A 27,863-nucleotide genomic window follows, 5' to 3' on the forward strand; every position below is an offset into this window, starting at 1 on the left:
TGACCTTACAAAAGGCATTTCCAAACATGAACACACCATACTACTCAAATGCAACAACCCTCAACTGGCTGTTTTGAAATGATAATGGCCTTCAGAGCTCCTGCACCCTCTGAAATTATATGTGAAATTATGTATGGGGGCAGGCTCATATGTGCGGTTTTTCTGAAGAGAGGGCTTGCGGCTTTCATTAGATTTGCTAAGGAGGGTTCATGCCCTCTACCTTGCCAAATTATTTACTATGTGACGTTCCCTTTCCCAGAAGAAGCTCTGTGGAAAAAGACAATGTGGAGTTTTGAAAAAGCCCCCTTGTTCAAAACAAATGATCTCTTGCCTAAAATTCATCCACTGAGGAAAGGCTATCCTTAAAAAATGTGAATGCCCTTTGGAGGGAGAAGGTCAGGTGAGAAGGACAAGTTCAACCCCCTTTTGTTTCTCTTTTTTCCCTCTCTCTCCCCCCACTTTGACCTTCTGCCAATTTCATAAACTAGAAACTGAAGCAGAATATTCTAAAGTTTACCATAATTTTATTGTAACTTAATATCAAAATTACATAAAATATAAAATTAAGCTGAAAACTGATGAATTTTGTTTCTTTAGATGGTCTTTACGAATCTCAAAAGCCTTGAAGTTTGCTGAAAATAGAAAAAATTTGTAAAACTAAACATTTTGGAAACCTGTTATTGTACATTTCTTAATAATTAGTTGTTAATTAATTTTAAAATAAGTCAGTACATGTACATTGTTCCAAATACAGAAGGGGACACTAAAAAAGTAAGTCAGTCTCACACCCCATTTCTGCTCTCCAAAAGCAACTGCATATCCTTATAAAGATAGTCTAATTTAAAAAAAGAAAAAAACCTCTAATCATATATAAGCATGTGTATATATGGGTTTATACTTTAAAAACACATATACAAGTGGTACAATAATTATGCATACTATTCTACACTTTCCTTTTTTCAATTAGTAGTAAATATATTTATAATTTATTCAACTAATTCCTTTATGGCTTTGAAATTTAAATAAGAAAAGTTCTGAATAAGTATACATGTATAGATTGATATACCTTTAAACTGTTTATTTTTTGATACTGTAACAATTACAATAAAAACAACTGTACCTACTTTTATACATCAGCCCAAGTATACCTGTAGGATAAATTCCTAGAAATGGAATTGCTGGTATATGCATTTTAGGTCTTAATAAATCTTGTCAAATTGCCCTCAGTAAAGGTTTTACCACTTTTCATTCTGACCAACTATGTACGAAAATGTGTATTTCCCCACTACGTCACCAATACTGTGTTTTCAAATAAAAACTATTTGAAATTACATGTTGAAACAGGGTTAACTTTAACTACTTTGATTACATTTCTGTGATTATCTCTACGATGTGATTTCACAAATACTCTAACAAAAAGTTTCAAGTCAAGTGCTATGCTAGACACTATGCTAAAACTATTGAGGACAGGCATACAAGTGACTTCTAACACAGTATATTAAGAACTGTAATAGAAGTCTGTATATGCAGGGCCAGCCTGTGGCTCACTCGGAAGAGTGTGGTGTTGATAACACCAAGGCCACGGGTTCAGATCCCTATATAGGGATAGCCGGTTAGCTCACTTGGGAGAGCGTGGTGCTGACAACACCAAATCAAGGGTTAAGATCCCCTTATCGGTCATCTTTTTAAAAAAAAAAGTTTGTATATGCATAGAGTGTACAGAACACAAAACAGCTCTGCATGGCAATTGGGGAACATTATAAGAAATGTAGCTGAAGTATCAAATGCTATCATAATAAATCAATTGGGCTGGCCAGTTAGCTCAGCTGGTTAGAGGATGGTGTTATAACACCAAGGTCAAGGGTTCAGATCCCCATATCAGCCAGACACACACACACACACACACACACACACACACACACACACACACACACACAAAATCAGCTAATTTCCTATTGTGGTTTATTATATCCCAACTCTTTTTTTTCTGTGAGGTCGGGGGACAGCTGGCTGGTACAGAGATCGAACCCTGGATCTTGGTGTTATCAGGACCATTCTCTAACAAACTGAGCTAACTAGCCAGCCTCAACTCATTTTTAAAAAGAATAAAAAGTGGTTTGCAGAGATAGATGTAATAAAAAGATAAAAGTATGAAATTGAGGAAATTCAGGTAAGGGGGAAATACAGATCAGAAAAGATGAAGCCATAGCTAAGATTATCACCCAACATTTACACTAGTTAAGTCATGTACTGCTATAGAGGTAGGCTGCAAATTTGGCTGAGCTTCCTAACAGTTAAAACAAAGTCAGTTGCTTGAGACAGACAAATTTCTCTTGTCCTGAAACCTGTTGAAAGTTGCCTTTCATAGCAGACCAAATTTTGGGTTTTTTTTTTTTTTTTTCTTCTTCAAGTTTTATATGTCTGTAAGTTTTATATCAGATCTCAGTTCAGTAAAAGTCAATCAAAATGTGGACAGGACAGTATGCTCCAGGCTGACAGCTCTCAGAGCTGACTTAGTCCTGGGGTCACAAATGAAATGCCCTCAGAAGTATCCAGGTGTACAACAGAGTGGTAAGGCTAAAGAGTGAGTGTCCTTACCTAAGGCATTCCAAATTTTTTTTTTAGCATTCCAAGTCAAACATGTGAGGCTTATGGAACTAGAGGCTAGAATATCTGCAACATTTATGAGAGTGTCTGTTTGCCAATATTCCAAGAACTAACCAGTGCCTGGAATACAGTAAGAATCAAATAAATGTCAAATGAGTGAATCAAGGAACAAAATTTAGAATATCTCACAGAATGAATGAACTTCACTGCTCCATAAGTACTGAACAGCAAGAATATATGCATAATTTTTTTTTCATGAAATATAAGAAACTGTTGGGCTGGCTGGTTAGCTCAGTTGGTAAGAATGAGGTGTTATAACACCAAGGTCAAGGGTTCAGATCTCCATAACTGTCAGCCGCCAAAAAAAAAAAGAAATAGAAACTTAATCTTGGTTTCGGGGCTGGCAGCTAAAGTATTTTTCCTTTTCAATTTTATACTTTTAAGCATTGTTTGAAATTTTTGTTACGTACTTGTATTCATTTTTATTTAAATGAATGTTAATTACAAAAAAAAAAAAAAACAATTGGGCTATGTGTTCAATATTATATTCTCTGACAACAACCTGGAGGGTATTACTTGGTCACTTGTTCTTAATCAGAAGTGGGAGCTTTTTCAAAGTACAATTACCTGAGAAATCACGTTAGTATGACCAAATCCAAAGGAAACAGTTTTAAAAATGCATATTTCTGGGCTATACAACTAGAGAGCTATTTGATGAGTCTGGGATGAGATCCTAGAACTTAACATTTTTAACAAGGACCCCAGAAGAGTCTAAGGCAATATAGGTCACCCTGTGAAAACAATTACCCACCAGGTGATTATTCTTTCTTTCCCAAGATCTCCCTGCAACCCCAACCCCTCACCATCACCACACTCAAACCCAGCTCCTCACTACTACTTTGCTGCTAATTTAAGGCAGTTAACCTAGGCTTTTAGAATCAACCATGTGGAGGACAGGCAGGGTTGACCTCTCAGAAGAAGAGCATCATCAGGAGTCAGCCTGTAACTAGCCCATCTCCACATCTGGTCTGAGATTTCCCTCAGAAAACAGTTCTTAACCAATTTCAACACAAACATACCATCAAGAACATACAATTTTGTGTCGTATAACATAACCACAATTAGTTCAGCCTAGAACATTTCCAATGGGTCACTGCAGCATTTTTTAAAATCTCAGCACAACTACAGAACATGTGATTTTTAGCAATCAAACCCCAAGAGAAATCCCCTTGTTGTTTCTGTGGGCACACTTACCTATCTTCTACTGTCTTATTAGAAGGATAAAAAACTTTGAATGAAAATCCACTTCTTGGAAAAGAGCCCTTTGGAGAGAAAAATGCCTATAAGTGAATACTCACCTTTTATAAAATAATCCATATTTTTAAAATCAAACTACAAGATATGACTATTACTATAAAATAATACAGATTTTTACATAATCTATAGAGAGATGTTACTACAAAATATCTACTTGAAGTAGAAGTCTTTCAAGTTGGCTAGACAGTCTTATGCTAACAGACATGACTGGAAACACTCAGGAGTGGTTCTACTTAGTATAAGAAATAGTACTGTGTAATGCTAAATATGCATATGAGACACTCAAATGTCATGTTCAAGAAGTCTTTCCTGTCCCTCTCCCCAATTAAAATTAGATTTTAAATGTAAAGAAATGCATTATAATCATGGCAAATAATGACAATATAAGGTTAACTACGTTCTTACGGGGTTTATGCAGAGGCATTCGGTATTGGTCACAGTGAAAGGATCATATTTGTCTGCAATGACAAGTAGATCTGGCACAGGATATACTCGCAAAGCATAGTCATATGCCCAGTACACTGGGCACACATAAAGAGGTAGAGGAGTCAGATGCCCTTGGGACAAGATAGTCTTTACAAACTACAAAAGAACACAAAACAAAGCAAATTTCAGTTCATTTGTAAAAGTGAAAATAGCTAAACAGTTTCAAACTAAATATTAATTACCAAGAGGACCTAGAAAATTTGAGAAACAATTAGGAAAGCTTTGAATCACAGAGCTTTGGGAAACACTGGTAAAATGAAATTAATTATCTTATATTTTAGGGAAGAAAATCTATGAGATTTCATTTAATAGCATGTACCATAAAAGCAACTCCCCATACTGGCCATTCTCCAAAAAAAATAAATAAATAAAAGTTACTCCCCCATAGCCATATTGGATCAACTGTACTTACAGCTGTACAATAAACTCATTATTTATAATAAACACATTCTGTTCATCTAAAAATTTCATAGTAAAGCCAAAAATTGATTTTAGCCTACATAAATTTTAAATGTTATAAAATGAATAATAAAAATGTTCTGTAGGATCTACTTCCATACTTCTCAAATGGGGGTATATGACAACTGCATGTCAGGGAATCTTGAAGCTACAGATAAACACTGCACATCCTCCTGATGTCAACATACCATATAAAATATATTTTGAAGTACAATTTAAAAGAGTTTTACTGGTTAGCTCAGTTGGTTAGAGCACAGTGTTGTAAGACCAAGGTCAAGGGCTTGGATACCGGTACCAGCCAGCTGCCAAAAAAAATTTTTAAATGAGAGTTTTAAAGGCAAAACAGAAAGCTTCAAAGAAATTTCCTGCTTGTTCTGGGATTTCCTCTGCCAATTACAGGACACTTGAGTAGAAAGCTGAGAAATACTGACTTATTAACAAAAATTAGCCCACAAAACTATGTTCAAATTATTTTGAACCATGAATAAACATCATAACACAAGGGCAAATTATTAAGTAGCTGAACAAAATTTTATATATTGCAACATGTAAGATAGTTTAATAAAGAAGATTCTTAACTTACATGATTAGGAATATCCAAATTGCTACTAGGAAAACGAACACAATTTCTGCACATTTTATTCACTAAGTCTTCACGAAAGACAGTTATTTCTTGTGTACAATACTGGATTCTGAAATGAAAACAGTAGTTGAGTTTGACTTCCTCAGAACAAAATGAGATAATTTTAAAGACAGAATGTCTTATAATACAAAGCCATCCCCACTTCCTACTTTCACCACAGCAAAAAATCTAACCAAAGTCTGTCTATTCATCCATTCATTTGACAGTTATTTAATGAACTCTCAATATATGCCCAGTGCTATTCTCAAGATGAGCAAACAGACCAAAAAGATCCCAGCCCTCACGCAATTCACATTCTAATGGTGGAGGGAGGGCAGAAAAAATAAACAATAAACATGATAATTAGGTAGTATGTTGGAAGATGATTAAATGTAGGGAAAAAGACAGGCTAAGAGGGATTATATATGGGGAGAAAGGGTCTAGAAGATTGGAGTATTAAATAGGAGGATCAGAACAGGCATGGCTCATAATGAAGTGTGATCTGAGCCCAGGCTTGAAGGGGATGAGGCACTTAGTGAAGCAGCTACCCATAGGAAGAGCACTGCAGGCAGAGGGAACAGGTAGAGCAGCACAGGCCCTAAGACTGGAGCATGCCTGGCATGCTTCAAGAACAGAAGGGAGGCTGGTGTGGCTGGAGTAAGAGGGGAGGAGAGGAAATAATGTAATGGGGTCAGTTCATGCAGGGCTTTGAGTATCATTGCAAGGATATGGGCAGTACTGAATGGCATGAGGGGCATCTTTCAGGATCAAAAGTCGGGGGGACATGACATGCCTTAGTTACTCTGACAGTGTGTTAAGAATAGACTATGGAGTAGAAGCTAGAGATCGATTAAGAAGCTATTACAGTAAACCGGGCCAGAGAAGATGGTAGAGGGTCGTAGAGGTGGAGGTTAGAGAGAGGTAGCCAGATTCTGGATATATTTTGAAGTCAATAGGACTTCCTGAAAAACTGAATGTGAGAGAAACCCCAGAGTATTATGCTCAGCAACTGGAAGGATAAAGGTGCCATGAACAAAGATGGGGAAAGCTACAGAACAGGCTGGGGAACAGGGTGGGGATAGGGGAGGGAGATCAGGAGTTTACTTTTTAAGTTGTCTATTAGATGCCCAAGGGGAGATGATGAGTAGGCAACTGGATACATGAGTCTGGAGTTTGGGAGAAAGGTCTGAGCTGGAGATATAAATGGGGGAGTTATCAATACCTAAATGATATTTAAAGCTGTGGGACTGGATAAGGTCACCGAAAAAATCAATGTAGGCTGAACAAAAAGCAGAACCAAGGACTGACTCTCAGGGTATTCCCATACTAAGAGCCTATAATTACAGTGAGCAGCATAAACAATAAATATATATTCTTTTCATTCTTCTGCTATATCTTGTCTTAAAGGATGTGTAATGAAAATATTTATTTTTAAAACTCCATCCATTATTCAAGCTTCTAAATTCATTATTAGTGAATTATTTAAATATAGTTAAAATATTTTCACTTTTTAAAAACCTAAAACAAAAAAAAATTATTTTTATATTTATTCCATAACAGTCAAAATTTAGAGACACATTTTAATAATCAAGTTAAATTTTAAATGAAAGGGAAAAAACATGTAACACAAAATACTAGTATTTACCTGCAAGGATTAGTAGTAAAGACTGAAAATGGTACCCTTTGTCTGAATTCATTAGTGATGCTTTCAGCAAATGGTGGCCTATAAAAACAATTTATGTGATATAGTATATATTTTTAATTTCATGAAATTTTCTTTACTGTTGCAAAAATCTGATAAAACTTACCTTGGTAAGACGGAACCAAATCCAGGATCCTCTGGACCAGGTACAAACACAAAACGACTACTGTAGCAAAATTCAACATAATTCATTTAAAAATATATTGTAACACTGTCCAGTAGCTTAAAAAGTTATTACCTTTAATTGAATCATGAATTTTTTTCAATTTTAAATTTCATGCATTTTAATAAATGAACTACTAAAGGTGTCCAGATCGACACTGTCTGGTAGTGTGATGAGAGAATGTTCCATATCAGCACTGTCCAATTACTGAGTGCTTAACCTGTGACTAGTAGTATGGCTGATGGACTGAATTTTAAATTTAACTTTAATAAATGAACTTTAAATTTAAAGAGACACGTGTGGCTAGGGACTATCATATTGAAGAGTGAAGCTCTTTACCAAGAAATTAAAAATATGTTTGAAATTATCACTCTTCCTTTTAATAGTTTTCACTGTAAATCTCTAGTACAATGTAACATACATTTTCACAATGTAAGGATAATTTTATCTCAGCTCTTTTCTCAATTTTCTCTTTCTTCCATTAGTTTCTTAATAATCGCTAATATAAAACTTAGGATTCATTTTTGTTTTTAATTGTTTGAATAAAAAAATATATAGCAGTAGAGACCATTACCTTTGGTGAATATTTGGGTATTCACATATTATGTCTGCCAAAGTTTTTAGAGAATCTAAAATTTTAAAGGAATATTTAATTTATAAATAATGCACATAAATCAAATTATATTTGATTAGATACAACCTTTTGAATACAATTAAAATATCATAGATAATTTCTTATTAATTTAATTTATATAAATATAGAAATGCTTCTTATTAAAAAGACCCTCAATACCTTTCAAAGCTTGAACTTGATTTTTTCCATATGGTGCAGATGAAAAATTACCACACAGAATAAAGCAGGTTGGTGGTGCTGGTGAATAACCTAAACAATAAAAGAATAAATGAATATAACTTTTGTAGTCTAGAAATCAAATAAAACCCTTTAACCATGAGTGTTTAATAATAAAAATTTAGTATTATAATAACTTGTTTTAATACTTTATTATTAAGATAATAGTAATACTAGTACCCACTTACTGAGCACTTATGTGCCAGGGCCTGTCTTGGCCTAATTAATCCTCAGAACATTCATATAAGCTGTGACTTAGTAAGGTTAAATAACCTGCCAAGGTATTAGGCTGACACTTAAACCCAGTTCTGTCAGACTCCAAAGCCCAAGTTCTTATCCATTCTTTTATACCATACTTAGGAATAATTCTTATTTATCATGAATACACACACACAGAGTTATTTTTCAAATGTAATAATGTAACTCTTTAAAATGAAATCTTATTTGAAATGTCTCATTACTGAATCAATGTTTCTTTAAAAAATAGAATACTTGGGCTGGCTGGTTAGCTCAGTTGGTTAGAGCACGCTGCTGATAACACCAAGGTCCAGGGTTTGATCCCTGTAATGGCCAGTCACCAAAAAATAAATAAATAGAATACTCGAAAAGAAACATTTTTAAAAAGAATTTAGTTTTAAGACATGAACCCTCATAGAAGTTTTAAAAAAAGAATAGAAAAAAATTAACACCTACCAGAAAACATTGTGTGAAGTTTTTCCAATACTTCTACCTGGTCCAACCAAACATCAGATATAAACACAAACATGGCATCTTTATTCTCATCTTCTAGTTGTTTTAGTTTTGCAGAAGACTTCACAGATATATTAGAAGGCCCTCCAAAAAAATTAATATTTCCATAGTATGCCCTAGGTAATTATAACAGTATTATATTAATATCCTTTCTTCAGTTGGAGATATTTTTCTAATAATTTTACAAATTTATCTTGTTTGTATCAAATGAAGTTATTCTCCAGTGTAAATAGATGAAAATGTACTATTTTAGCACTTAAAAAACAAACAAGTTTATTTAAACATTCTAAAATGAGAATACAATACAGAAAACAATACAGAAGCAATAAATAAAATATTTAAGTAACTGGCTATATCTGTGTCTTTTACTTTATTTTGGCAGTTGGCCAGTACAGGGATCTGAACCCTCGACCTTGGTGTTACAAGGCTGTGTTCTAACCCACTGAGCAAACCGGCCAGCCCTTATCTGTGTCTTTTAAAACTGACTAAAGCAAATATTGAAATAAATCATAATTTCCTATGTAGTTGAAAGTAGGAGAAATGAGTACTCAATTTGAATAATTTCTAATAGAAGCCTCAAAATATGTATAAAACATTTGCCCAAGCAATTCCACTTCTAGAATGCTTAATCCTAAGGAATTAAGGATACATAGAAAAATTAACCTACATCCAAGAATTGTGAAAAATTGGAAAGAACCTGAAAGCTTGCCAAGAAAGGGTCTATAGGGAAGTGGGGTGATCTACACACTCCCAGCCTCCACCACTCTTATCTGGCTGACATCTTGCAGTTCCCAGCTTAAATGTTACTACCCCAGAGAAGCCCCCCCTGAGGATCCACAAAGTTAGATTTTCCCTTTATACACTCTTGCAGGACCCTGCATTTCTCCTTGTAGAACTTATCAAATTTGTAATCAGCTAATTATTTGGGTGACTGTTTAATGTCCATCTCCCTTACCTAGTAGCAATATAGGATGTGCGAAAAATATATTTGCTGAATGTTACAAATCATGCAATAAAACAATACAGGCATTTCACAGTAATAGAAAATGTTTACTGCATATTATTAAATGAAAAAATAGGTTACGAAGCAATGTACGGTATGCCTCCACTTATAGTTCCAAAAAAGGGGAATAGATATAGACCTCTATATTCATGAATAAAAGAAACCCTCCAGATACATGAATCTTGTTATATAGCTGACTTGTTATTAGTGACAGTTATGTTCTATAAAGTCACCATGAACACTGAATAGCAAATACTGAACCACTGCCCCTTAGAAAAATATGTACATATATACATATCTCAGATAGATTATAATCTTAAATCCTAAGAACAATTCATCCTGGTAGATTCTATTTTCTTTCTAACAACAAGAAAAGGAGGTTCAGAAGTGTTAAGTGACTCACCTGAGGCTGCCCCACTAATAGGTGCCAGAGCTAAGATTCCTACCCCTTCCCCTCAACTGGCCCCAGTGTTGGAGCTTCCTGCACTACCCTGCACTGCCCCTTACCATCTCTGTCCTCTGGTCATCTCTTAATGAGGCTGAAACAAGAGGGCAGTCTTGCTTTGTTTGACCTCAGCTGGGAACATGCATGCCCAGGGACTCAAATTTTTTGCTGTTCTGCATGTCCATGAATGCCAGCTAGAGCATACTGAGTATTGATTTTAGGGTTACAAATAAATTTTAGCTAGAATCCCTGAGTATTGAGGAAATATATAAATAATATATATAAAGTAATAGATACATATATAATATAAATGTTTTTCTCTGTTTGGTAGAATCATAGGTGAGTCTCCTTTTCTTTTTTGTGCAGTATAATGGCTGGAATTGGAAAGCTTGGGATCAAAACACATCTCTGCTACTAACAAGTTGGTGACTTTGGACAAGTTATTCAACCTTTCTTAACCCAACTCTCTTCAAATGCAAAGTGGTTAGACTCATACCTATATACATGGTACTGGAAGGAATAAAAGAGATAATGTACAGAAAGCCTTTAGGGCACAGGGTTTAGTACATTGTGAACACTCAGACATGGTAGCCTTTATTGTTATTGTTCCCACCAACTGGATGTGGTATTTTCAAAGATATGATATTACAGTTACAATCTTGCAGTTAATAGAGGAATGCAGTAAGTAGATATAACCGTATGATAATTTCAATTAAGCATATACTCAAACAAACTAGAGCATCACAGAAAGAAACACCTATAAGCTAAATCTTGAAAAACTAAAGCTCAGAAAAGCCTTGCTAACATCTTCCATCCTTCATTCATGGAATATAAGGTACAAAGATGGAAGCTACAGAAAGACCTAATGATACCTAAGCTGTCAAATTTGAAAAGAAGTATTTCAGGAATTCTAGGAACTCTAACACTTTGGGCTAAGGAAACACAAGTCACATGCCCTATATCAGTCAGTGAAAGACTTAGCAAGATACCAGTGAAGCCTCAGCAAGTGTGTATCCTAAAAAAATTATATGCATTAACTATGCAATGGTGGGAAGAGCATTAAGTCAGTATAAATCCATTTAGGATGGGACCATGGTATAGGTCTATTTGTACTTATTTGTATCCCTAAAACAGAAGTTTACACATAAAAAGTACACAGTAAAATACTATTGTTGAATCCACTGACTACCACCAGATTACAGCCCGCTGAATTTTATATCTTGAAGGTATTTTAAGAGAAAAGTAATTTATAATCCTAAAAGGAATAAAATGAATATTTTATTTTAGTTTACTTTCTGACACCTCATATCAGTCCTTTTGTGTACTGAGCACACACTAAACAGTTGAATTTAGAGAAAATGAATAATTTAAATGGAAAACTATCTGAAACACTATAGTAATGATCTCCTGGCTAAAGTGAAACAAATGGTAATACTCATGGCCTTGATGACAACTCTCATTCTAAAGTAGTAATTTTGAAGCTTCTATGAAACAAAAACACCAAGACAACAACACTTTTGCTCTAAACATATTCCAAAGAAAACCTAACATATTGTGAAAAGCCACAAACTAGCACCATAAGCACTCACTTAATGGTGAGCTAGTTTGTTTAGGGCTTGTGTTCTCCTGAGCATGATCAGTACCTTTCCCTGGATTACTTCAACAGGAAGAGGAGGGGCACTGCAAAGGCTGCCCAGCCGATGATGACCAGCCAGAAAACATTGCCTCTGCACCCTGAATTTACAGGCATTATGAGGACTAACACGTCAACCCTCACTCTTACTGAATTCATCACCATCAAAGTAGAATCCCAAGATTAGAAGGCAAGTACTTTAATTCCTCCAGAGGTAGAAAACTCAAATGCTTACAGGCTCCAGGCAAGTAACATCAAAGCAGTGTACATGCCCTGACCAAGGTGTAATAGAGTTTTTGCCAGGTGAGAAGTCAGGCGCTTGTATTGCCAGATCTGATTGTCCAAGAGAACTCAGAAATCTAGACTTTTATGAGAAATCCCCTAATTTTTATACATTGGAAATTAATTCAAAATGTTTTTTAACACCTCAAAGCGGGGAGAAAAAAGAAAAGGTCTATTGACTACATTCAACCCACAGGACACCATCAATACCTTTTACACCATCATTCGGCCTCTTCTCAAATACCTCGAGTGACAGGGAACTCAGTTCCTCTCAGAGAAGGCCCTTTGGAATAGCTCTAATATAATGACACTTTTGCTTATATGAAGGAGCTATAATCTGCCTCTTTATAATTTTCATTTATTAGTAGAATATAAAAATATGAACCTTATATTAACATGGGAATTATATTCTTTATTTTTTTTATTATTGGGAATTATATTCTTCTAAGTGTTTTTCTCTCTCTCTTACATCACATGAACTTATCATCAACGCTACTGATAAGACAAGTAGATTAGGAAATCTTTCCCAGTTAAAGCTGAAGTACAAAGTTGGTATTGCAACAAATCTAGGGCCAATCTGCTAGTTTTCACATTACATATAAAACCCAGTCTTCTAACTCTCATTTGCCATTGCTCTTTCCATTTTGACACAAAGCCTAAGACTTTATAATAACTGAGATATGTATTATATGCTATCTTACTTTCACTACAGCCAGTATTACAAAATTCCAATAGAGTTTAAATCAAGCATTTTAATACCTAGTAGTACTAGATGGCTCAGTGGGTGGAAATCCAAAGGCGTTGACATGAAATACTTGATCTTCAAACCAACCTGAAAATAAATAAGTAACAAATCACTTTCATTTGTCCAATTCTCGTTGTTTGAACGGACAAAACTATGTTAAACAAAGCAATAATGCTAGGCTATAGTCTTATGCCCTACAATCTAACTACAGAAGTTGCAATCTCACTGAGCCACATACCAACTTCAGATCCACAGACTAAATTCTAATTTCACTTTTCAATTTCATAATACACGTTGCAGTACAGACAGATAGGTATATAAATTAGGAAAAGTTTCATTTTATGGCCCTATATAAAATCTAAAAGTTTTTTTTCAACTTTGAGACATAATTCACATACTATATAATTCACCCTTTAAAAGTGTACAATTCAGTGGGTTTTTAGTATATTGACAAGTAGTGCAGTCATCACTACTATCTAACTTCAGAACATTTTCATCACCCCAAAAAGGTTTCTATTAGCCTATTAGCAGTCAAGAGTTATTTTATGTTATCAAAAATATGCTCTCATAATCAATGTTCTCCCAAATTATATCATGTTAACAAATTTTACCTAACGTAGAAATGGTTTGACTGTAGAACAATGAGGAGGAGAGGAAAAAAGTATACTGACTTACCTTCAGCTAAGACAAAGCATGCCTCTGTATATAAACCACTGTGGAACTGGTACACAGTAGTTGAGGAAAATAATTCTATTTTTATGCTTGAGGCAATGATAAAGTCAACATACATTGTGAGCCCAATGGGACTTTTAAATAATAAATTCAAAGACTTTACATTTGAAACTATAAAGAGACCATAGCTTAGACCATATCATAAAAAAATTTAGGTTTAAATGTCCCCATGTTTAATTCTAAGATGTAATCTGGTAATACTGACAGTTCAGATTATTCTTAGCATGTTATAATAAACTTCCTCAGCAATTTGCCTGGATTCTCCAAATAAGGGGGAATTAAAGTTGATTTGTCTCTGTTTAGGATTATATCTCTATATTCCTACACCACCATACGGAAGTTACACTGGGAACCCAAACAGATAAACATAAGAATGATATAGAATCAATTTCCACAATTCATCCAACGTAGATTTAAAAATATAAAGAAAAAAAAAATTGGGACTGGCCAGTTAGCTCAGAGCATGGTGTTATAACACCAAGGTCAAGGGTTCAGTCCCCAGACCAGCCAGCTGCCAAAAACAAATAAATTTTAAACTTTTTTAAATAAAATAAAATAATAAAGAAAAGTGAAGGATATAGCTTTACAGAGATCCAGTTGTACCGTTCCAGTAGGATCTTCCAGAAAAAATTTACCCTAAAAAAAAAAAGAAATATATCCACGTTTATGTAAAAATGAATGCTATGACAAAATAATTAAAATACTGACAAGTTTGACAACAGACTATAGTAGAGGGAACAGTGGATTTTTAAAAAACCAGCTATTTCTAGTCCAGGATTTTCTATTTACTTGACTCAGACTCCTCACAAGTACCCTAGGAAATGACTACTACAGATCAAGAGATGGCAAAAGGGACATTAGCTGGCTGCCATAAGGAAGGTCTCAACTCGCCAGATGCCTTCGTCTAACAGAGTCAACAGTGTACAAGAAAATAGGATGTGGTCTGCAGCTTGCTTGTTCAGAAACCCAGTACTCTCAGTTCAACCACAAGGTCACTGGGGCCCAATTTCAGGCTACGCAAACTTGGCTCCTAGACGAGACATCCTTCCTTAGGTCTATTCAGGAAACCAAACACAGACCAAAAGGTTACTTGAGTGACTGAAGTGAGTCTTCAATGACAAATAAGTTTCTGTACCCTCTATAGAAATGATCTATATAACTGACGTTTCATCAGTCTGAGGCTAAAATAAAAGTTTGATGCTTATTAAGTTAAACTTACCTCTTTTAACTGGGTTATCATTCCAAGAACAATCACATCTCCAATTTTGGTTGTACTACCGAGCAAGGTTTCTACTGTTTTAAGCTAAAATAAAACAAAATAAATTCTTACAGATTGAACATATATTCTTTTAAGAAACTAACCTTTTTATAAATAAGTAAATTTGGGGTACATATTTCAGTAAGTATAACTACTTTACAGTAGGAAATAAAATAAAACTTAGAAAGTTTAATTTTATCATACAAAAAGCTAAAATATCAAATGTATGATGACCTGGAATAATTAGGCCTAAAGAAACACCATATCAACTCAGGCCCTACCAATGACTGAAGCCTCGTACCATATCATTCTGAATAATGATAAGTATGCTTATTTTTCAAATATATAAAACAATATCAATTTTATTTTATATGATCAGTACCTCTCAAAAATTAGTGAGCTACTTAAAATGGTATATTCTAATTTTATTTAGTATTTGAAAGGCTGTCATTATGAGGATACATCAGAAAGTTCTTTTGCTGCTGCCATCGAACATTAATTTGAACATTACCTAGAATATTGCTTTAGATTCTTTCAGATTGCTTATCACAATGAATTCTGATCTAACATGTTAGAGAATTTAATGAACATTGGAAGAGGCAGGGCCTCTTCAAAACCCATACGGAGCCCCATGGAAACGGTGAGACCTAGACAAGAGCTAAAGACTATCTCCCAGCAGGGTTCTATGTGCTGGAGAGGAAGCACAAAGCCACAGATGGACTGACAGCAGCCAGGCATGTTGCTGGAATAAAAGTGATTATATCAGGTAATCACTTTCCAAAGCATAAAAGTACAAAAATGGAAGAAGTACACACTTACTTTTTATCAACAGAAAACATTTTCCCTTTCTCCTCTATTCCTCAGATCCTAACAACCGTGGGGCCAGCCTGTGTTCTTTCATTCATTCTATAAATGTTGTTTTCTTAGAACTTAAGTAAGGTTCTCACTCCAACTGATTTAGCACATTTTAGTTGAGGTCACTAGAGGCATGAGTTGGGAAAGGACCAGTATTTTTGAGTATAAGTGAGAACAAGAAGGGCTAATGTTGAAAAGTTGTAGCATCCAGCAGATGAACTAGGAGGACTGGGGATCTGTCTTGGAGGCCAGAGAGTATTTGGGGGCTACCACTGTATCGGGGCCTGCCTCAAAGAAGGAAGAAGTTTCTATTAGAGATTTGTAGGACTCAGGACACTAGGCACGGACTTCATCAACAGTGGGTATGCAACCAGGCTAGTTAGCTAGTTAATCAGTTACCAGTAGTTTATTTTCATTTAAAATTCAATGAATTAGAATTAAGCAATAAATATTAAACTTTTATACTTACAACCCCTGAATAACAAGTGTAATATTCTAACCTGGAATTTGCTTCCACTTTCATCAGGATGAGAACCTATTACTGGAGGAGTAAATAACTCATGTCTGTGAGTCCTCTATAAAAAAGAAAGATTCACATGAATTACTGAAACAGACATTTAAAAGATTCACTGAAACAGTACACTGATGAAACACTGTCCTCAAACTAATGTCACTATTACCTATTCTCAACAAATTTGAAAACCCATAAAATTTGACAACATACAAGTATCTAGTAATTTTTTTTTTTTTTTTTCTTTTTCGTGACCAGCACTCAGCCAGTGAGCGCACTGGCCATTCCTATATGGGATCCTAACCCGCGGCGGGAGTGTTGCCGCGCTCCCAGCGCAGCACTCTACCAAGTGCGCCACGGGCTTGGCCCTCTAGTAATTTTTAAAATAAAAAAATTATTGAAAAAAATTTTTAAAAAGGTTTATTGTGTGCCTGGCAAGCAGTGTGCTCTGGGCTGAAGATATGAAGACAACAAATCAAATGTCACCCTCAGAGCACCGGGGCCAGTGAGAGAGATGTCAAAAGACCACTTTACAACAAACTACTATGAGAGCAGACTGTGCCCTGGGCCAAAGGGGCCGTAAAATGATAACTAATACTTGGCTAGTAAGAAACTAAAGGAGGCTGAGACAAAACAGTTCAGGCAGAGGAAGGGTTGTGTCAAAAGAAAGAATTATAAGAGTAAAGGAGTATTTGAGAAGCTATGGGAGTTTACTACACTTGGACCATGGGGTGCCCAAGGCGGAATGTCAGAAAAGGCAAGAGATTAGTAAGAGCATCTATTTGGGGAACCATCCCTCCCCCATGTGGTTTAGGTAGGGCTGCTTCCCCTTACCCATTATACAGACAGGCAACCACGGCCTAGAAAATGAAAATACTCCAACATTTTGGCCAGTGATGGGTTCAAAGATGAGCAAGTGGCTCGAGCTAGACCAATAAAAAACATATTTAATACTTTTCTTATGACTATTAGGAAAGATAAACTCTCCAAAAGTTGATAAGGATACTAGTGGCCATCTTTGTCTCCCCACAGGGAGAATCTATTTGAAAGTAAACAAAATTCTTTTAAAAGAGCTGCGACATGGAAAAAGGCAGAGATGCCTTATAACATTGCATGGATCCGGCCATGCGTGAAACTGGTGGACCTCTAGACTTCTCGGTAATACAAGCCACGTCAGTATGTATATTCCTTTTTCAGTTTTAGTCAGTTTGAGTTTCTGTAACCTCCAACTAAAAGCCCTGACAAAATAGGCTTTGTATGCCAAGCCCAGAAGTTTATTTAATAGACAATGGAAAACAAATATTGTGAAGTAGGATAATGATAAAATCAGATTCATTTTCAGGAAGATAATTGCAACGAAAATATGAATGGACTGAAATTCAACACTTTTATTTCACAAATGAGAAAAATGAGGCTCAGAAGAGCTAAGTGACATACCCAAAATAATACAGTAGACTTGAAACATATTTTTAAAAAAGAAAAAAAAAAAAGGGCCGAGCCCGTGGCGCACTTGGTAGAGTGCTGCGCTGGCAGCGCGGCGACGCTCCCGCCGCGGGTTCGGATCCTATATAGGACTGACCGGTGCACTCACTGGCTGAGTGCCGGTCACGAAAAAAAAAAAAAAAAAAAAAAAAAAAGAAATGTGGTATTTACTGAGCATCTTCTTTGTAAAAAGTGGCAAATCTGGCAGAGAAAATAAACAAGGAGCCTGAAAGAGAGGTAAGCACCCCAAATGCAAGGCAGGCCCAATTTTAGTAAGAGACATAGAAGATTTACTCCTCAGTGGGTTTAAAGCACGCAGAGATTGTATCCAAGAGAGATACAAGTGGGGCTTCAGAAACAAGGAGGAATTTGAGAAGGGCCTTCTGGAATTAGGGGGGTTTCAACAGTGGAGATAAAGGGAAGAACAGACAACCATATAAGTAAAGTCACAGAAGAAATGGAAGAAACAGAAATAATAATTCCATATTTCAGTTCCGGCTCCAGCACAGAGTATGATCAGAGGAAAAGTAGAGATTAGACCAAAAATGTGTAATAGAAGATTTCAAATATTAAGGATAACTTGTATTTAATTCAATAGCTGTAAACTTCCTTGAAAGTCTTCTGTGCAAAACCATGACATGGTCAGAGCTACACTTCAGGAAGATTAATCTGGCAACATCATGTAGGTGATAGAAGCAGGAGAGAGCAGGCATCCTCAGTGCTCATTCTTTTCTGCCTTTTTTCAGTACTTCCTACTGCGGACCATCCTCTCCTTGAAACCTTCTTGTGCTTCTGCCTTATAACACCATCCTAGCCTGTCCCCCAAATTCTATCCTCTTCCCTTTTCTATCTCCTCTCTTTCTCTCAGGGTCTCATCCTTACAGTTCCATTTTTTACTCTGTGCAGATGCCCCCTAAATCTCTTTCTCTTTGCCCAGATCCCTCTCCTTAGCTCCCCAGATGTACATTTCACCTGATATCTTCTTGCCAAAGATAACTCAAATGCTTAAAATAGAACCTGCCATCATCTTATGCAAACGTTCTCTTTTTCCTGTTTGTTAACATACTATCATTATTCTATTGTTCTACTCTCTCAGATTGAAAGCCTTAATCATCTTTGATTCTTCACTCTCTCCCTTCTCCTTCACATACAGTCAGTCACCAAGAACTACAGTTTCCACTGCTCCAGTGCTGTTCCTTCTTTCTATTCCACTTGCCACTTCCTTTATCCAGGCTACCATTTATGCCAGGACTAATACCACAGGCTCCTCTTAAGTCTTTGCTCACACTCTAATTCATCCCAAAATCTGCTGGTAGAGGAAGCACTCAACAAACCCAGCTGTGATTAAGTCTCTCTGGTATTCCAAGACTCCTTATACCAGAACAGATACCCAGCTTCCAAGAGTAGCATCCAAGGTGGTCCCGTGATTTGGCTCCCACTTACCTTTCCAAACTTATTCCATGCTACTCCTGATTGCTCATCATTTCCTGCAGAGTCCGTTTCTTCCTTCTGCTGTGCCTTTGTTCACACCTTTCCTTTTCATTTCCACAAGATCCAAGCAATCAAGGCCCACGTCAAATGCCATTGTTACCTTGAAGCCTTCCCTGATTTTTCCATCAAATGCATTCTGCATGTATCTCTTTTATAGCACATATAAAATTCTACTTTATATTTGTGCCAATGTCTTTAACTTCACAGACTGTAAGCTGCTTGAAGGTAGTATAGTATAGTAGACTGGGCTACCGAGTCAGACAGAGTGGATTAAAATCTTGTGTCTACTTATTAGATATGATCTTTGAGCAAGTTACTAAACTTCCCTAGACCTCAGTTTCCTCATTTATAAAATGGGGATAATAATAGCATTTCTATATATATTGGTGTTGTGAGGATTAAATGAGGTAAATAATGTACATGAAGTGCTAAACAATGCCTGGTATATCAAAATCATGTATTAAACATTAGCTACTATTGGTATCGTCATCATTATCGTTAAGGAGAAAAAATCTTTTTCATCTCTGTATCCCCTGTATGGTCTCAGTCACAAGGAGCCCAACAGTAGTCAGTTGAATGACCAACCTTGGACTACAAAATGCCATTTTTTAAATATCCCTGAGATTTCCCTAAGCTGAAATAGTCTCTTTTTTTCCCCTAATTTACCTGATGTTCCCCTCCCCACCCCACCCCCAAGTTACCTGGTGCAAAATGGTATATCGTTCCCGAAACAGCTCTGCTTTATCTCTTGCCATTCCAAATAAATTTGGTGCAGGGTGATTGGTCATTAACAGACTAGAAAAAAGAAATACCCATTTTGACTATCAAAACACACAAAGGTGGGCCAAAAGTGAAACATGAGACTATATACCTTCTGAAACAAATATACATTTGAAATTAACTTAAAATCAATAGATGGTTACTTACGGGAGAAATTTTTTTCTTTCTGAATTGTACACAAAGCGTGGAATATCAAATGCTCCTATGATATTGAAAATATGTTCTCTGAAAAACATCCCACAAAAACACAGACCTGATTTACTAAAACATAAGTATTCCAGGTGAACACAATAACTTACCTTATAATCCTATGTCATACACAATATACATCTTATATTATCTCAAACCATATATACAATTTCTCAATTTCAAAAATAATATGCATGTAAAATTTTTAGCTTGTGCATTTTCCTTTCAAGAAATAAGAAGCATTGCCAATACACTCAAGAAAAAATATTAATCAAGTTAACTTCTAATTTAAGAATGGCATGTGTTGAAAAAGAACACTTATATGTAAAAAGTCACATCTTAAAAAAAATCTCTCCCCATGTGTACTACTTTTATGAGCTACAATATTATTAAAGCATATGATTCACTTTCAACAATTTTTTCAACTACTTTTTTTTTTTCTTTTTTGGCAGCTGGTCTGCACAGGGATCCAAACCCTTCACTTTAGTGTTATCAGCACCACACTCTTCCAAATGAGCTAACTGGCCACCTTATTTATTTATTGAGTGAGTGAGTGAGTGAGTGAGTGAGTGAGTGGCTGGTATGGGGATCCAAATCCTTGATCCCTGGTGTTACCAACACCACACTCTAGCCAAGTGAGCTAACCAGCCAGCTCCAACAATTTTTTAAACCCCAAATATTATGTAAAAGTACCACAGGAAAAGTTGTACAAAGGTCATCCCAAATTTGGGCCATACTCTTGAAATTTGTATATACAGTGTTAGAAATGAAAAACAAAATAATTTAATTTCAGACACTGTTACTAACACAACCATGTTTAAAAGAAGTTAAAAAAAATTCATAGCACTACTGCATAAATATCCCAACCTAAAAAAAATTTCTTTCCTGAAATTATACGTTTATCTCCCAAATTGAAAATCATCAAAAACGATTCACATTTCCCTGGTGGCAACTACACGTATAGAGTAGCAGAGAATTAGCAGACCTGAAGAAAACTTAAGATTCCAGACACAGCTCCATTATTTTCTAGCAGATAAGTCTTGGCAAGTTATTTAACTTGCCACGCCATTTCTTCCTCTATGAAAACGAGAGCCTCTTTCTCTCTCTTGTGCTACGATACAATGACTTTCTGACAACAGAAGCTACAGAGATCTTTTACCATTCAGTCCCCACTTAACCTCTATTTTGGTTGGTTATAGTACATAAACAGCCTGGCAGAAACAACAGGTAACTTTAGGATAAACAATGAGTTTTGCCTACTTTAGGATTATAATATATAAACTTCTGTACAATCATTTTGAACTTCTGTTGATGGCTTTAGGGGCATGTCATTGTACTCCAGTATTTTAAAGAATGAGTTCACAAGGGTGAAATTAAAATTCCTCAATCTCTCTATTTTTTAGCAGTTCTAATAAAGTTTTTGTGGAGTTTTTTTTGGCAGCTGGCTGGTATGGGGATCTGAACCATTAACTTTGGTGTTATAACATTGCATTATAACCAACTGAGCTAAGCGTCCAGCCCCCAGTTCTAATAAGTTCTGACACAGAAAAGGTTCTAACTACTTACAAAAATAAGCATAATAACTCCTTTCAATAATCTCCATTGCCCCAATGGGAAACTGTTAAAGTTAAGACTGTCTCTCCCCATTTTCCCAGATGTTTTCCTCCCAAATAAACCTGTGAATTTGGAGAGAAATATCATATTCAAAGGAGAAAAGGAAAGAGGGATACTCAGAGAAATAAAACCCAGAAAAATTATTGCCATATAAATTCCTAAATCTAAAAACATGAGATGGTGGAAAGAGTCATAAAAATGAGGTTCTACTCTCATTTGCCGTTCACCATGTGACCAAGTTACATAGCTGAACTTCTCTGGGCTCAGCACTGTCCTAAAAGCAAAAGTAAATTATATTTCTGAATATTCAATTCAATGCATTATCAGCATACAGAATATAAAGTCAGATCAGTTGGGTAAGCAGCAAAAATTACTAATAGTACAAACAACACTATAATCTCAAATCCTAGGAAAAAATAGTAAAGATGAGTCATTTAATAATGAAGTTTATAATGCAGGCTATCACTTAAATAAGCACTCAGTAACACCTCCAACAGGGACAAAAGTTTGTTTTATCCACATACATAGTTTCGTTTACCAACTGACTGCATTCCTGGACTGCTGCTTCCACTACAGATCGTTCAATCATGTTTGATGACACTGAAAAGAGAATTTTAAAGTCAAATTTTTAAAAAGGCACAAATATTAGTTCTTTCACAGATAGTCCTTTTCCGAAAAGTAATCTACAAACACTGATACTGAGATTCTCATTATATAGTTTTTGGGAGGAAAAAAGCGTTAGGTCAGAAAAATAACAAAAGCCATATCTCAAATACCCTAATTTACCACACTTAAATACAGTTAATTATATCTTAATATACAGTCAAATGCCTTAATTTTCTAACTATTGTTTGGTAATATAAAATTAATAGTTATAAAAACATTTCTGTGAGTTCCCAGTTTTAGTAAGGTTACGTCAGTATGACTTTATCACAACAGGCATGTTTCAATAAGTATGAGAGTAACGATAGTAACAATAACAAATACCATTTATTAAGCTCTTAGTAAATATGTGGCACTGTGCTTAGTACTTTATAAGCATTATTTCATTATATAGATATCCTATATGATTGATGTTAATATGCCCCTATCTTATAAATGGGCAAAATGCAACTTACAGAGGTTGACTAACTTGCCCAAGAACACAGCTAGAAGGTATGGAGAGCAACACAAACCCAGAGTAGATAACCCATAACCACTTTGGTATGTTCTCAGGCAAAACACCATGTGCCATCTTAAATTAAAGTAAGATAAGGACAAGCATCATTTTCTAAATTTGCAATTGTAAAGAAATTCTTTAATGCAAAGGTGTATTTAAAATTCTGCCTTCATATGGAGCCAGGGACCGGACCCCTCCCACACAACCAGGCACACAGCCAGTGCCTCAGGGCCCACCCAGGGACCTGAGGCATGGAGCCAGGGACTGGACCCTTCCCTCCCACAGCCAGGCACACCACCAGCACCACAGGTCCTGCCCAGGGTCCTGAGGCATGGAGCTACGGACCAGAACCCCTCCTACAACCAGGCACACCGCCAGCACCAAGGAGCACGCCAAAAACATCACCTCCATGTGGGTGGCCCACCACAGCCACCACAATAACCACAGCTGCCACAAAAGCAGCTAGACATCACAACCACCAAGCAGATGGTCCACCAGCCACTGGAGTGCATTGACACAAGGACAGTCACCAGCAGCAACCAAAGAAAAGAAGATGTCTCTCTCCACAAAGCCCTTCCAGAGTGACAGAAGAAGCATCTGTTCTACAATAATATTGGGGGACCTGAACAAACCTCTCAGCATTGGACAGATCATCTAGACAACAAATCAACAGAGTAACCATCACTCTTTCAGAAGGAGAGAAGAAATCTAGGGTAATTAGAGAGGGGAAGAGGGAGGAAGAGGGGAATGAGAAGAAATTAGACAACAGTCATAAAGAATAAGTACAATTTGTAACTATATATATATGCTAGTAATATTGATTTGACCAATATATGTCAACACTGAACCCCCAAAATATGCATTATCAATTATGATTCAATAAAAATTAAAAAATAAAATAAAATAATATTCTGCCTTCAGAAGTGAAAATGAGATATACTATCAATTTCTCCTGTATCATGGAACACATTTTTTCCTATATAATTGAAGAGACTCTCATCTATACAGCATATGAGAATGAGCCACACCCACTTCTATCCTTCAGGGCTAGAAACACTGGACTTTTTTCTGAGAAGAGCATTTGCCCTTTATAGGCCCATGCTTGTGGTATAACGTTAACAAAAAATCCCTGAAGAAAGCAAGAAGGAAAAGTTAGCCCTGCTCACTTTACTCTCCATTTTTCTCCGAAACATTTACAAGTACAGCAAACCTTTGAACAACATGGGTTTACACTGCACGGGTCCACTTATAGCCAGTTCTCATGTAAACAGAGGGCCACTTTTACTATGGGCGGGTTCCACAGGACTAACTAATTTAGTTACTTAACTACTTAAATGGCAATGTGGGGAAAGTTATAAGAGGATTTTTGACTGTGTGGAGGGTCAGTGCCCCTGACTCGCACATTTTCAAGGGTCAACTATACCTAACCTAAGTAAGACACAGTAATAGGCACACAGAGACAAAAGAGACCATAAAGGACCAGATCAAAATCAGAAGTCAAGCTCAGGAGAGACAGCTGTGACAACTCCACAAAGGAGGGAGGAAACTATAAAAGAGTCCCTGGAAAATATCCTGAGGTTCCATCTGAACTAAAGGTATTACTCCTTGGGAAGAAATGCTACCATACATTATGTCTCATAACACTGGCACATTTTAATACTGAATCCTCAACTCTATGAAAATCTGTAAATCTAACTGATGATGCAAAACTACATTAACAACTTAAGAGTAATAAGAAAATGTTACTTACAGGGTTGCTTTTCAACTGCATCGATGATCTTTTCCAGTGTATCTTCAAGCTCTAATTCACTGATAGATTGAAGAGCTTCCATGAGGTATTTAATAGCTTCACTGAGAGGTAAAGAAAAGATGAGGCAGGTTATTGGTAATTAAAGGCTAAAACTTTTATGCTAAAAAGTGACAAACATTCCTCTATGGCTTTGGAATTAAGATACACTCACTCCTCCCTTCAAGCAGTACTTACCTTTCCTGCACTTTTTGAACAAAACCATCCTTCTTTCCCTTGCTAACATAACTGTTCTTAAAGCCCCAAATCACTTCCTTCTTCTAAGAAGCCTTCCTAGATCAGCCCTACTTGCTGCCATCTCTTTTTCCCTCTGAAATTGTTAAGAATCACACAAATACCTTATATCTGATCACTCACATTAGCCATGTATTTTTATTAACTTACACTTAAAGCAGATTGTCTGCCTCAATGTCAGATACCATATTCTGAGCATAACACTTACATATTTATTAATTTGATAATGCATTGCTTCAAGTAAATTCCAGTAATTTCATCACTATTTTCCATTGTAAAATTAGAAAAAAAAAAAAATAGGCTACAAAAACTTTGACACATATAATCATAGAAGCAACACTCATATTAAAAGCATGTAATTCATGACTTAAATACCAATAATGCTTAGAATGAACATTGTCTACTTAAACAATTAGCCAATTACGTGCCATTATGTATTTGTAGCACACAACATTTTACATCAGTATTATTGTTATGGTCATCACACATTGTTCTATATATTGGGTTGCTTATTGTTTCATGTGTGAGGGTCAAATCATACACATTTGGCAGAATCAAGGGACCACTCTTACCATAAACCAGAGCCCCTGCCAAATCTCATTAGGCTTATCCAGTGTCTCTGGCCTTCCTGGTGCTCTCCTGCTTCAGGGTCTTTATACAGCCATTTCCTCCTGCTCTTCTCTCCACCTACTCAAGTTGTGCCCATCCTGTAACACTCAGCCCAAACCAATTCTTCAATAAAACTCATGCTTAACTTTAGAGAAATTCATAAAACTTGTTATACACTTAGCGCTTTTTCCCTGGAATCCTTTCCACAACTGAAATTAAATAATTGTTTAAAATCCATCGTAGACAGACTTCTAAGATGGCTCCTAGTAATCCATGTCTCCTGGTATTCACACTTTTGTGCAATACCCTCCCTTTGAGTGTGGGCTGGACCGAGTGACTTGCTTCTAACAATAGAATATAGCAGAAGAGATGGAATAATTTACCATATTGTCATTTTTAAAATAAAATCTAAAAAGTAACAAGGTGTCACTTTTTTGATTAGGTTACAAACGACTGCGTCTTTGGTTTTGTTAGCAGACTCTCCTCTTGCTGGCTCTCATGAAGGCAGCTGCCAAGTTGGGGAGGCCCACGTGGCAAGGAACTGAGGATAACCTCCAACCAACAGCCTGTAAGGACCACGGCCTTCAGTTCAACAACCTCCAGGAACTGAATCCTGTCACAACTGAATGAGCTTGGCAGTGAATCCTGCCCATTGACATTTGAGATAGCCCAATCTTGACTGCAGCCTTGTGAAAAGACCCCGAAGCTGAGGACCCAACTAAGCCATACCTGAATTCACAGAAAATGTGAGATAATAAATGTGTGCGTGTTTTAGCCTCTAAATTTTGGGGTAATTTCTTATGCAGTAGATAGTGTATATTAGCTATCTATACACTATCTGCCCCTGCAAAGCTCCACAGTGTCTTATTCTCCTACCCCTTTGCTTCAGCACAGAGCTTTGCAGTTAACAGATGTAAGTGTATTTCTGACTGAATTAATAAACAATAGCTTATTAAATTATGTCAAATTCTAAGTGATAAGAAAGAAAAGTTAACTGCTCGATTGCTCATATATTCAAAATGTCAGGGTTCAATTGAACAAAATTCATTATTTTCTCCCAATGCATATCACTCTTGCCCTTGTTCAGTAACCAAAAAGCAAAGTTCAAAGTCCCACAAAACTCACAATTACAAAAACGAACCAAAAAACTACACACACAAGAGCAACCAAAATCTGGTACAGAAAGGTATATACAGTCCAGCAGGTATTTAAATATGTATAAAATACTGTATCTAAAAATCAAAGCAGATTTAGAGAGATAAATCTTGGAAAGGTTCATTCTATATGTTCTGAAAAACACGGATCTGGCCAGGAAACTTGACTTTAAGAAAAATTGTAAAGGAAATCTTAAAAAAAAAAAAAAGAAAAGAAAAGAAATCCAGGAGAACAGCTAGAAACACGCTTAAAACTTACCCACTTTTTAATTCTCCAGGAAATAATACCTGATCCAAAACTAGTAGGGTTGGGAACCCACAATCTCTGCAACAATATAAATTGGCAACTACTGACAAGCATATGGGCTTTCCCAGGTCTCCCATTTGATTTCACAGTATAGGTGAAGTAGCACGGTATGATTCCCATTTAGCAGAGGCGGAGACTGAGAGAGGTGCCCAAGTCCCAGTGCTAATAAACGGCAGCGACGAGACAGACCGCCGCTTCTCGGGCTCAGTTTGGCATGTGCATAAGGAGAGCCTCGCCCCACCTGGAAGAAACATTTCGGCTCGGTGCGAACGTCGGGGAAACCTAAGGTATCGCAGCCTCAAGGCCGTGCCAGATCGACCTCGCCTCCTGCAACTTTTTAAGGATCTCTCTCATTTAAAGACAAGCCCCTCTCGGCGCGCGGGGAACCGCTGCGGTGAGTCCCGCTGCCCGGCGCGGAGGTCCGACCCGGGCTCTCCTCTCCCGCCCCTCAAGCTACCGGGGCCGACTCACCTCCGGAGCAGCAAGCCACGGAGCTTGAAGGCGGAGAGAACCCGGCTCCGCACCCGCTCTGGCGCCATGTTCGCGATTTGGCGCCACCGCCGCGGCTCCGCCCCTTCCTGAACACGCCCCACCTTCTCCCCGCCCCCTCCCGGGCG

At 36.6% G+C, this 27,863-nt stretch overlaps 1 protein-coding gene across 3 annotated transcripts; it reads right to left on the reverse strand.

Annotated features, from left to right (window-relative positions):
• Positions 1 to 587: 587 nt before the first annotated feature.
• Positions 588 to 27,785, reverse strand: POLE2 (DNA polymerase epsilon 2, accessory subunit). Of its 3 annotated transcripts, none has more exons than XM_063088945.1 (19): positions 27,718 to 27,785; positions 24,886 to 24,986; positions 22,501 to 22,576; positions 20,321 to 20,398; positions 20,095 to 20,188; positions 16,410 to 16,484; positions 15,016 to 15,099; positions 14,376 to 14,432; positions 13,740 to 13,788; positions 13,079 to 13,151; positions 8,900 to 9,072; positions 8,150 to 8,239; positions 7,931 to 7,985; positions 7,300 to 7,356; positions 7,137 to 7,214; positions 5,453 to 5,561; positions 4,330 to 4,506; positions 3,862 to 3,929; positions 588 to 632 (listed from the first exon to the last, which is right to left on the reverse strand). In XM_063088945.1, the coding sequence occupies exons 1-19, from the start codon at positions 27,783 to 27,785 to the stop codon at positions 614 to 616; spliced, it is 1,581 nt and encodes a 526-aa protein (XP_062945015.1). In that variant the 3' UTR covers positions 588 to 613. The 3 variants fall into 3 exon arrangements, with proteins under 3 accessions (XP_062945015.1, XP_062945014.1, XP_062945016.1); XM_063088944.1 differs by having other exon boundaries at positions 7,300 to 7,359; XM_063088946.1 differs by lacking the exon at positions 20,321 to 20,398 and having other exon boundaries at positions 7,300 to 7,359.
• Between the last annotated feature and the right edge of the window lie 78 nt (positions 27,786 to 27,863).

Source organism: Cynocephalus volans, chromosome 3 (assembly GCF_027409185.1).
Source record: "Cynocephalus volans isolate mCynVol1 chromosome 3, mCynVol1.pri, whole genome shotgun sequence".
NCBI lineage: Eukaryota > Metazoa > Chordata > Mammalia > Dermoptera > Cynocephalidae > Cynocephalus > Cynocephalus volans.

Excerpts from the sequence above, each read along its gene's own strand:
- POLE2 (XM_063088944.1), bottom strand. The coding sequence starts at position 27,785 with ATGGCGCCAGAGCGGGTGCGGAGCCGGGTTCTCTCCGCCTTCAAGCTC. Across the intron at positions 8,240-8,899 it reads ACTTCACACAATGTTTTCTG|GTTATTCACCAGCACCACCA; the intron begins GTAGGTGTTAAT and ends TTTATTGTTTAG. Across the intron at positions 5,562-7,136 it reads TTTACTACTAATCCTTGCAG|AATCCAGTATTGTACACAAG; the intron begins GTAAATACTAGT and ends TTTTCATTTCAG.